The sequence below is a fragment of the Cucumis melo genome, chromosome 2 (genome assembly GCF_025177605.1).
Source record: "Cucumis melo cultivar AY chromosome 2, USDA_Cmelo_AY_1.0, whole genome shotgun sequence".
NCBI classification, from domain to species: Eukaryota; Viridiplantae; Streptophyta; class Magnoliopsida; order Cucurbitales; family Cucurbitaceae; genus Cucumis; species Cucumis melo.
In genome coordinates, this window is record NC_066858.1 from 23994013 (window position 1) to 24005823 (window position 11811).

The 11811-nt window shown below is 34.2% G+C and overlaps 2 protein-coding genes across 2 annotated transcripts; one reads left to right on the forward strand and one right to left on the reverse strand.

The window, feature by feature from the left end:
* Nucleotides 1-1415: 1415 nt before the first annotated feature.
* LOC103494072 (uncharacterized) lies at nucleotides 1416-6152 on the reverse strand. The gene is made up of 6 exons (XM_008455097.3): nucleotides 5572-6152; nucleotides 4695-4795; nucleotides 4423-4520; nucleotides 3701-3894; nucleotides 3144-3199; nucleotides 1416-1903 (listed from the first exon to the last, which is right to left on the reverse strand). The coding sequence occupies exons 1-6, from the start codon at nucleotides 5957-5959 to the stop codon at nucleotides 1880-1882; spliced, it is 861 nt and encodes a 286-aa protein (XP_008453319.1). The 5' UTR covers nucleotides 5960-6152; the 3' UTR covers nucleotides 1416-1879.
* Nucleotides 6153-10564: 4412 nt separating this feature from the next.
* On the forward strand, nucleotides 10565-11586 carry LOC127148128 (uncharacterized). The gene is made up of 3 exons (XM_051081052.1): nucleotides 10565-10729; nucleotides 10817-10912; nucleotides 11004-11586. Exons 1-3 carry the CDS (start codon nucleotides 10577-10579, stop codon nucleotides 11547-11549), a joined length of 795 nt encoding a protein of 264 aa, XP_050937009.1. The 5' UTR covers nucleotides 10565-10576; the 3' UTR covers nucleotides 11550-11586.
* The last annotated feature ends 225 nt before the right edge of the window (nucleotides 11587-11811 follow it).

The following is an 11811-nucleotide window of genomic DNA, read 5'->3' on the forward strand; positions in this document are numbered from 1 at the left end:
CGTCTATGTATCAGTGTTTCAGTATTTTGTTTTAATAAAAATTTAGTCTTCCTCCTTTTAAGAAACTGTCAAAATTGTTATTTATGTTTAAAGTAATAGTCTCTCTCTTTTTAAGAATTCAAGAAAGTGTCTCTTGTTATTTTTTTCCTTTTAGTAATAACCTCAACTTAGTATTAAAGAGTTGGATCGTTTCCCTTTTTTTTTTTTTTTTCTAAATCTAAGTATTTTGATTTTTAATAACATATAAACATATGGGTAGAATTAGGGTTGTTAAAGTTAATTTTCAAAAATAAAAATTAAAAATCAAATAGGTTTACAAATAAATATAATCCTTAATGAAGAAATTATTTTTCAAGTGCTTTTATATTAAGCATTGGAACCAAAAAAGTATTCTACAAGTGTAAAGCACTTTGAGTGATTTGGATTTTATTTTTCTTTAAAAACACTTTTTTAAGTCACTTTTCAAACAAAATAATTTTGAATAAGAAGTGCTCTTAACACTATGACAAAGAATCACTTTTTTTTTTTTTTTATTTTTTTTATTTTTTCACTTTCAAATGTAAAAATCAAGGCAAAGTGAGTATTAAATTGGTTTAATTTTACACTTGTAAGAAAGGGTAAAATGGAGTGAAGCTAGTGGTTTTCTTTTTCTTTTTTCCTTTTTTTAAATCACTTGAATTAGAATCTTTAAATCTCATAAGTACTCTATTTACCAATATAATCATTATTAATCCATAGTGCACTTGAATAGGAATGATTTTTTTAAGTGATTATTGTAGTTGAGCACAACCTAAAAAAAGCAATGAAATGTTTTCTCTTAGTACAATAATTGCACGCAGAGAATGAACTATGTAATTAACGTCTTATTTGCTAAATTATGTTTGGATTAATAGATAAAGTGATGAGAATACCAAACCTATGTTAGAATTAGAATGTTAAGAATATGTTGGGAGAAAAGAAGAGGTTCCTTAAATTGATTTACTATTAGATTAAGAACTTGATGTTTCATAGGTAATGATAATTAAACAACATATGAGAGTCTGCTTCAAACTTAAATTTCTTAAGTATAATGTCCTTCCCGTCTTTATGTTCACGATGAAAACTAGAAAGTTTATATCTGTTTAATATCATCGAAAAATCTAAAAATTTGTTTTTATTTAACCCCTAACGTTTAAATAGGGTTTAAAACAATAGTTTGAAGAGAAGAAACGTAAGAAAGTAACGCTTGAACTAGGGATTGAATGACAATTTTATCGTTGAACGAGTTACTGTTATTTGTATCATTTTAATTATAGACATAGAACAGAACAAATCCAAAAGACAAATAATAAAAGAACTCAAGAAACCTGTTAAAAGAACAACTTAAGAAACCAACAGATGAACAAGTAAAACATAATCTATCGATGAAGGCGGTGTTCGAGCCAAATCACTAGATGGATATAAAATTAAAAGTCAGAAACAAATCAAACATTCCTAAATTTCGACAATGAAAGTTGAAAGGCTAAATATACACAAAACTAAAAGTTTGGAATCGAGAGGTCTACAAAGGACAAAAATGTGAATAGTTGAATTGACGAGTCCTATACAAGATCAACTCTTAAGTTCCAAGAATAGAGGGGTCTTTTGTACATAGGAACCTCCCTAAGAGAAGGGGGGTAATAATGAACATAAGATAACGCTTTCTCCAGCACAAGTTTAAATGCATAAGCACTAAAGCTGGGTCAAGTGAAGTGATAGAACTTCAAATGGGTTTTAATTGGATCATCATTTAGTAGCCCACCGAACCGAACCCTGCCACCAACACCAAGGATGGGAAAAGACGAGTTCAAAAGGATGAGAAAACAACTATTCGATGTGAAAACACTCCTGCACCTGTCTCCTACAATTTGTCTTCCTCGTCATCCTGTAGGTTTAAGGTAAATATCATTATGAAATGGATAGGTGCACGAAAAACACACTGAATAATGTAATCAGATTTTGAATTCCACTACCACCAAAGTGCAGCAGCCCATAGAAAGTGGATTTGGAGTGTGTTAGCACGTTTTTTTTTTCTTTCTAAAAGTGCTTATGAATAGCTAAAAGATGTCTTTTCTTCTGGCCATATTTGGTCCATTGACTTCAAAAACAGGTGTTAACATTTACCGTAGGACATCTTTCCATCTTTCTCTCTCTAGTGTTTCCTAACTCCATATTAAATAACTATGGACCTCAAACATGGACTTCCTAACTTCAGGCTTCGGAACTTAATTCGACGTCTCAAACAACACCCTAAAGTTTGGTTTTTAGAAAAAAAAAACTTAATTGACTTGGAAGAAATTTAGAGTTGTGTAACTAAGAGTCTAAGAATTTAGGAATTGTTGAGATAAGGTATTCAAAATCAGTCACTGATGAGTCAGACCTCGGATAATAGAGAATCAAAGAATAAACTAAACAGGTTTGATGGTCTTTCAAGGAGCTTTTGACACATGACTGTCGTTGATTCTTTAAGAATACAACTTTATATTTTGATACAGGACTCTTGTTTGGGATCTAGTGGAGTGATATGATTTGGGTTTTATTTGACATCAGCCGACCCCCACAACCAGAAGCGTAGAAGAGGACTTTAAATGGATGAAAGCCATGAATCAATATGAAGACAAAGTATACCGTCATCTATAATTTCTCTCTCTTCCTCGTATGAATTTAAGACAGAATTCAACACCAAGTATACGTACACCATAGGTTGATAACAAGAAAAGTAAACTGAACATTTTCAGATTTTGATTTCCAGCACTAGCAAATTACAGTGACGCAAAATGAGTCTACGAGGATGGAATGGAACTGATGTACAGGCAGCTAAAGATTTGGGTATTCATTAGGAATTATTTTTCATTTTTCTTTTTATATTTGTAAGTGCCTGGACTAGTTTATGCAAATCTCTACTATTCTCACATAGACAAATGATTGACTCTACCCCAGTTATTCACACAAAAACATGGTCGAAATCTAAGGAGGAGTTCCTAAGTTCACTTACCACAAAAACTTCGTAACATAGTCGCACAAAATTCATAAGAGACTTTGATGAAAAATCTTGGGATGCCAGGCACAAAAGATTAGTCAAACATGAAAATGGGGACGGAAAGCAAATGATAAATTCTACTTACCGAAGTGTCAACCATTTTGTCAAAATCATCATCAAAGCCGTCATCATCTCCATCATCTGAAAAACCAGGAAGAAGATCAGTGGCACCAACCTCAAACGACAAATGACATTAACAGCAGTTATATAAATGGACTGCACATATGCTATGCACATTGTAAATAATTGCGCCAAATAATGTTTGAAACCATGGAAGTGACAAATGATAGCCGCTCCATCAAATCCCTTGTTTTCAAGCAAAATAATCAAATTTCTATAGTGTCTTCCTTTTAGATAACGATGTGATCAATTGGTTGTTCTGCCTTATAAAAAGCTTCAGTACGATTTAAAAATATATATGCCAATTGCCAATAAAACATCATCTTGACAACAACAATTTGACGTAGTTCATGTGTTGTAGTGTTATCAATATCATTAGCAATCATGAATAGCCAAAATCAATAGCGTCAAAAAAACAGATTTTTGTTTGAACTCTAAAGATTTTGAAGATTTTATGAAGCCATGTTTTCTCAGAAATCATTATTAGTACAAAGCAGACACCAACAAATTGTTGCACCATACCTGGACCTTCATCACTGTCTCCAAGATCTCCAAGAAGAAATACATCCAAGTCTTGGTCACTTGATGAGGAGGTTGGAGCAGTTTTCTTCTCCTGAGATGTAGATGTTATTTCAGCTTTAACAGGTTCCATCATTCCATCTTCAACTGGTTTATCTGATTTCAGCACGACGCCCTCCACGTACTTTTTCTCATAGCTGAAGAAGTAAGAGAATATAGAACAAGAAAATTTTGATACTTCATCAATGAAAATAATTAAGAAAATAAAGGGGTGATTGCATGTTCGTTTATCATCAACTTATTCATTACAGATTCAGTAAAGCAAAGAGGTTGGGCAAAACTAAAATGAGTTGTCGGAAAAATATTTCAGAGACTCAGAAAAATTTTCTACAGTAGATCAGTAAAATAGTACATGTAATACAAAGAGAATTCATACCCCTGGAGGAGGCTAAAAAAATTAGATGGAGAATGAAATATTAAGAATTGGGACTAGTAAAGATGGAAGCAGCTATTCCGATGACCATCTGGTATTCCAATCTAGAAAAGTAACTATTTTCTCAAAATTTTAAGTTTTAAGTCTTCAATCCAATAGAAGTATGGTTTATTAACTTGTTCCTTCGAAACAATTGACAAGCAACAAGAATCTAGAAGCTGTGATGATTCTTATAATCAACATTCAAAGTTTAAAGCTAAAGTCAAGGCTCAAACTCAAGACTTAAACTTACGGTGCAATATGCCTGTTCACCAGTAAAAAGTAAATCCTCCAGAATTTTCTCTCCTTCATAATGCGTGGACATAATTCATAACGTAACTTAGAAATTTCCTGCCACATTAAATTAAAATGAAGGTTAAAAGCATATACATTGTTAACAAGGCATGTACGAACATCTCTTGATTTATATACAACACAAAGGAACTTTAAAACCAAGGCTCCTCTAAAGTTGGTAGAGAAAGCTACTGTCATCTTCACTGGTGCCAGGTTTATGAGTAATAGTACCTTGACAGTTGAAAGAACAAGACTTGCATGCTTCGCCTGCCACTCAGTTAAATCCTGACTGATATTTGAGACTGTGGGGACATTGGACATTTCTGAATCATCTACACAAAGGAAATGAACCAGTTTTAGAAATAAGGTCTTGGAGGGAGAGAAAAAGGAGAGAAAGAGTTTAACATTCGGAATTTGATTTCATATACAAGAGATGTTGATGGGGTTGAAGTAAGCAAAATCTGGACTCTGGAGAAACTATATCAATTCCTGCTCCACACATACTTCCACCAACCAAATTTCTAAATAATCTAGAGGTCAAACCCAACCGCCAACTTATATCAGCTAACAGGGCTATTATACACTTAATTAATGGTTTATTGGATGGTTTTCTTACTCTATTCAAATGGAATGGTCAGTTCCTCATTTATCTTCGAATAATTGCAATGGTACTGACCATAAAGCTCCATAATAACCCTGTTAAACGGATTTCAACTAATTACATCGCAAATATTCCAGAACACGGCAAGAATGATATTTAAGAAGTACCGGAAAGAAAGGGTGCGTCAACTGATCGTTTTCTTTTATTTTTGAACTGCTGATGTTTAAAGATAACCGTTCCAAACTTTCAAACTACCGCTCCCGTTTATTGCATCAGATACTATAAAGACTCGGTTTAAATACTCGGATGCATAGAGCTTGAGGATTCTGTTTTTGAGCAATGAATGAATTGGGGTGGTTGGTGCAAATTAAGGTAGTTCTTCAAATTCAATCACCGAATCAGTTAAGCTTAAATTCATTTCTAGAAATTAAATGCTTGATTATCCTGATTCCTACTTCTATGTAAGTATGTTCCTCAATCTTTGAAACAACCAATAAAATCAATTACCTTCGAGTGGAAAATCCCGAAATGTACTCATAGTGATGCCTTTAACGAAGTCTCTCAGCTCTTCGTTTATACCAAACCTCTGCAAATCCTCTTCCCGCGTCTCTTCATCTGAAGCCTTCTTCTCAAGGACGCCGGACGGCGGAGTCCTCTCGACCAAGTGCTTGATGAGATCGGCTCGCTTAACAGCTTCCGCTTTGATTTGATCAGCTCGTTTGGAGGCCTCAGTAGCGAATTCCTTGGAGCGTTTAGCAGTTTCAGAAACGATGTCGGACAATCTAGAGGATCCGATGGTGAGCTCTTGGGAACGCCTTGCAGCTTCAAGAGTTAGCTCCTGCGAGCGCTTCGCAGCTTCCTCGGCGAAACTTCGAGCTTTGTTCCAGAAATCCATGGCTGACCGCAACCTGAACGTTGAATCAACGAAACGGCTTCTTCTCGTCGTCGTCGTCGACGGGATGAGAGAATAGAGGAAAGAGAAAATCCGGTGAGGGAAGGCACACGATTTCAGGCTGCTCTCCGGTTTTGACAATGCTCCACGTGTTCATCTTTGATTACGTGGCCAAGCTTTTGGTTTTTTCCGTTAAAAATATTGTTTTTCGTTTTTTCGGTTAATAAGATTATTTACTCTCGTATTATGTCACAGTTATTATTACCGTTACGACAAAACGATAGTAGTAGATAGTACAAAATAAACCGTCTTAACCGCCGTTAAATTAGGCTTTGCAACATGTTTGAGTGAATGTGATCAAATACTAAAATTGACTTTATAATTTAAAGACAATAACAAAGGTTCACGACTTAAAGACAATCGAGATGCTTTGTGCCAAGAGAGGTATCATCAATTGACAAGGACAAACAAAACTCCAAGATTGGAACCTTGAGCAAAAACTTTATGGATGTAATGACATGACAACATGCTTTCTAGTACAAATTTCAACCAAACATAGTGTATACATACTTTGGATTTTGTTTTAGGGTTTGCATGTTATGTACTATATACTACGTATATTATGAGTATATGTTGCATAGACTAAGGTATGTTAAATTTTTTGAAAATATTGGTAAAAATTAGAAACAAAAGAAAAGAAAAAGTGGAAATGATGTTTGTAAGCTTAATTTAAAAAAAGAAACAAATGGTTACTAAACGAGGTCTAAAATTTCATGATGCTTTTTAACAAAATGATTTGAGTGACTATACTCACAACGGGAATAAATCTTTTAATATGTATGGTTTTTAGTGCACCGTCTCATATTGGGATATGTATACAATTTTTAGTGCACCATCTTAGTATCTCGTTTTAAAATTCAATCAAAATATTAATTCATATTTCCTAAACTTTGTGAGTTGTGTTTGTTCAAACGAGATTTATAAAGAATTTTAATTCGAGAGTTGAGTTTATGTTGATGTTAATTATGATACAATGTGGTCCGTTCTCTAGGATTTAATCCTTGGATTATCTTTCGATTGAATGTTTACGCTTGATTTGAGAAAGCGGAACAGATGTTCGAAGCTTTATATCTTCAAAGTAACTTAAATCTTCTGGTTTGCTTAGTCTTCTAATCCAGAGAATTCTTTAGACCTTCTTGACTGAAAATTTATATCCAATCTCAAATGAAAAGAACTCTTTTATTTACTATGGTTTGGGTTTTGTTAGAGGCTCAACCACATAGATTTGGATCATAATTAGCATTGAGTAGTAACTCTAGTCCAAATAAATAATATTTAATTGAACCAAAATGATTTACTTGATGCAAAATCATAATGAAACACATGTTAACTTTTAATTAGTTCGAAATTCAATTATTTGTATTTTTCGCGGTTAATTTGGTAGAACTATGTAAATTAGAACAATGAACTAATTATTGTAATTAATTGAAACAATAATTTCTTATAAGTGTTTGGATCTACACAATTCTTCAAACTTGATTGATATCATGGATCAATTAAACTCGTAATTCTCAAATGAAATTATGGCTAAAGTTTGAATTGATATATTTATATGTTTAATTAGCCCAATTATAATTACTTTACAATAATTTTTTAAACTCAACTCTCTCTTCTTCTCATACTAAATAGAGATGCTACCTTTTCAATAACAGCATAAAAAATAAAGGTGTAAATTAATATGCTAATAAGATTTTAAATTTAAATTAATAAAATTATTAGTTTAAATTGATACAACCTATAAAATTAAACATAAACGACCAAACCTCAGTTTTAAACGTTTATAAAACTCCAAATTTCATTTTCTGTTTCTTTACATTTATGAATAAAATTCACATTTCCCTATCTCTCTTTCAAGTATATGGTTAGAAACAAAGCCCTAAAACATAAATTTTGATTTTTGACCCAAAAATTGAATATCAAATTAGGTTAAAATTTAAAATTACTAAAAAAATTGGGGAAATTGCCAAAAATAGGTTAAAAAAAGAGATTTAAATGAATTTTGGGACAAGTTTTCAAAAGAAAGACTTTTAGGACAATTTGGGTGTGAATAGACAAAAATGCCCTTCATTAAATTTCTATCGCTCTCTATTGATTGTTTCGCCTACCCACGTTCGCTTTCCCTTCTCTTTCGCATAGAACACCTGAAGTAAAAAAAAAAACATCTCCTTTCTTTGGCTTTTGAAATTTCCCGCTCTGCTCTTCGAAGATACTCCGACTGTTCGTCTGTCGTCGGTCCTCCAGTGCATTTCGTCGCTTCTCCTTTTCGAACCTAAGAATCAACTTTGAGCGTGTTCTCTTATTTCAGTGAGTTTTATCTGTAACCCATTTTCAATATATTTGCTGGAATTTGCTTTTTCTTCAGGCTTGAATCATGACATCGACTTCAACATCGACCGACGGACCCTTCTACAAGATTAATCCTTCCCATCATTTTTATTCCCTAGTAAGCTGTTTGTCTCATTTGGAAAAGACAACACATAATATTAAGGCCAAACTCAAACCCGATCAATTAGCCTTATTTAGGAAAACAAAGTTTGGGCACTTTTTGGACCTAAATATTGTCTTTAATGGGCCACTCATCCACTACTTACTGTTAAGGGAGGTGGAAGATGAAGGAAAGGATTCTATAAGTTTCTTACTAGGGGGCGTTGTTTGTACTTTCGGTAGGAGAGAGTTTAACATCGTAACTGGACTATGGGGTCCTAAAGAGGACTATATTCAGTTGGGTGGGAATAGTCGACTGTTGGAGAAGTTTTTCAAAGACAAGGACTGTGTTTACGTTAGCGACTTAGAAGATATATTTTTGGAATACGAGGGTGATGACGATGATATCGTCAAATTAGCTTTAGTCTACTTTATAGAGATATCTTTGTTGGGAAAAGATAGGCGAACCAAAGTGGACATTGGTTTTTTCAAGATTGCTGATGATTGGAATTCATTTAATAATTATGATTGGGGTCGGATTGTTTTTGTACGCACGCTAAGTGCATTGAAAAGAGCCTTGGACAAGCAATATGCCAAGGGAAAGAAGAAATCAACACAGACAAAAAAATATACTATCAATGGATTTCCGCATGCATTACAGGCATGTGACTTCTTACTTCTTACTTCAAAACTTTAAAAAGATCGTTTAGTTATTTGAAACGATCGTTTAGTTATTTTAAACGATCGTTTAGTTATTTTAAACGATCGTTTAGTTATTTTAAACGATCGTTTAGTTATTTAAACGATCGTTTAGTTCTTTTAAACGATCGCTTAGTTGTAGTTTTAACGATCGTTTAGTTATGTTAAACGATCGTATAGTTGTTTTTTAACGATCGTTTAGTTATGTTAAATGATCGTATAGTTGTTTTCAAACGATTGTATAACCACTTGTTTATATATCTATATATATCTTGTGGCACTTTCTAAACTTGTTTGTCAAATGTGGAATAGGTTTGGGCATATGAGTCTATACCAACCATCATTGGATGTGGTGTAGATAAAGTAAACGATCATGCCATACCACGAATGCTGAGGTGGGTGTGCCAACAATCACCAAAGTCCCAAACTATAAGCCAGGTGTTTGACTCGCCAATGGTAAGTAGCAAGCAATAGTAACTTACTTAAGGATCGCGTGATTTTGTGCTTATTTCTTTGTCCTAAATACATTTGCCTTTTTCTATTTGCAGTTTATAATTAAGGCGGTCATTGAGATGACACCTGAAGAGGAGCAATTGAAAATTGCTTCAGGTGAACTTTTTGAAAACTTCCGCTCATCTACCATTATTCAGTCGAAGAATGGTGGTTCAAAAAGAGTACGAGAAGTTGTTAACGATGAAGATGAGTTCAAAAAGAGTAAGAAACAGAAGTCCAAGATTAAGATGAAAAAGGCTATTCGAAATCTCCAAGATCGAGTAGCGGTTGTTGAAGGGCAACTTAATACTATAAAATCCGATATTGACGAATTGAAGGGCCTGATGTCAACCATATTGAAGCACATTGGACTTCAAAGAAAGGTTAGGAATGAAACTGTTAAGTGTATTCACGTTAGTTGTTTCATATTTGGTAACCATGTTCTCGCTAATTCATTTTGAGGTTCCATAGGGTGACGAAGGGGACCACAAGGTGTCCGAAGGCTTAGTAGATCATACATTAGAAAGTAAAGATGTGGATAATGCTAAGACCGAAGATGTTGACACAGGCGGTACCCCTAATTGGTTGAGGATGCCAAAGGAGGATGAACACATTGAAGTTAAAAAGAAGGTTTGGTTCCATGTTCATGCTAATATTGATGTTTAATTTCTATCATTATATACACTAATGCATTATGAGCTTCCATAGGGTGACGAAGATGTGTTGGAGAAGAAGGTTGATATTGGTTTAGAGGAGCCAATAGATGTCGTTGACGATGAGGACGTCATAGAGATAGAACCATTTCTCACTCAACGACCACACGTTCGGCCCGCCCGTAGGAAGCGTGCAAGTGTTTACCTATCAACCCCATTCACAACTCTACCTAAACGGTCTCTGACATCAACCACCAGCACCTTTGAGTCTGAAGCAATTGTTTATGATCCTATGCACAAAATACTTGACGTCCATTTAGATAGACTTCGAGCTTGGATTACAGACAAGCGTACAGACGATGAGCTGCGTGAAACCTTTCATGGGAAAAAATCGAAGGCTTTTTTCAGAGACTTGTTTATGTGTCGCCGGTGGTTGTCGGATGAGGTATGGGATTATCTTATCATTTATGCAATTATAATTTTATCATTGTTATGGTTCTATACATTTACTGCTTACTTTTGTTTGTATTAGCATTTGGATGCACTTTTTCTTTTCATTCGCTTGAAGATTAAGGCAGCCGGGATACCTTCTTCTCAGAACTTCACAACTGCAGACACAATCTTTATGGTTTGTAATCGTCTCGTTACTTTATGTATGTATTTGCGTTTGATATTTGTCTTTCGGTCTGATATTTGCGTTTGTATGTTTTTCTTTGCAGCGCATTTTAGTTTCGAAGTGGCCCCTATACAAAGAATGTATTAAAGAGAATCGCCCGTTTGACTGGGACGAAGAGTATAGGTTGGTTGACTATGTTGTCGGGTCAAAAGTGGACTTCCAAGATCCTTGGGCAAGTGTTGATTACGTTTACTCTCCATTCAATGTCCATGGCAACCATTGGGTTCTATTATGCTTGGATTTGGTAAGTTGTCAAGTGAAGGTATGGGATTCGCTTCCGTCACTTACAACTGCCGAAGAGATGACAAACATATTACTGCCCATTCGACAGTTGGTGTCAAAGTTGTTAGATAGTACTGGCTTCTTTGATAGGAGAGGTAGATCATCGACATACAAGGAACCTTGGCCAGTTGTCATTGTTGACTCAATTCCACTTCAACGAAATAATTGTGATTGTGGCGTATTCGCAATTAAGTATTTTGAGTACATAGCTGCTGGTGTTGGTTTAGATACATTATGTCAAGAAAACATGTCATACTTTAGAAAACAATTAGCATTTCAATTATGGACCAACACTCCTATGTATTGAAATATTAACATAAATCACAAGTATCAATTGGCTGTTCGATTATTGTGTATGTTGCATTTCAATTAGTATCAATTGACATTTCAATTAGTAGTATCGATTATTCTCTATGTTGCAAAACTACTTGTAGCTAAACGATCGCTGAATTTTTTTATGATTTTAAGAATATCGTTTAGACTTTACCAAACGATCGTTTAGACTTTACCAAACGATCGTTTAGACTTTACTAAACGATCGCTTAATATTTTGACGTTTATTAAGAAGA

Bases quoted from the DNA above. Each gene is read 5' to 3' on its own strand.
- LOC127148128 (XM_051081052.1), top strand. From the start codon at position 10,577: ATGCACAAAATACTTGACGTCCATTTAGATAGACTTCGAGCTTGGATT. The intron at 10,730-10,816 runs GTATGGGATTAT...TGTTTGTATTAG, and splicing joins GCCGGTGGTTGTCGGATGAG to CATTTGGATGCACTTTTTCT. The intron at 10,913-11,003 runs GTTTGTAATCGT...TTTTCTTTGCAG, and splicing joins CTGCAGACACAATCTTTATG to CGCATTTTAGTTTCGAAGTG.
- LOC103494072 (XM_008455097.3), bottom strand. From the start codon at position 5,959: ATGGATTTCTGGAACAAAGCTCGAAGTTTCGCCGAGGAAGCTGCGAAG. The intron at 4,521-4,694 runs GTACTATTACTC...TTAATGTGGCAG, and splicing joins TTGTTCTTTCAACTGTCAAG to GAAATTTCTAAGTTACGTTA. The intron at 3,200-3,700 runs GTATGGTGCAAC...CTGGTTTTTCAG, and splicing joins AGACAGTGATGAAGGTCCAG to ATGATGGAGATGATGACGGC.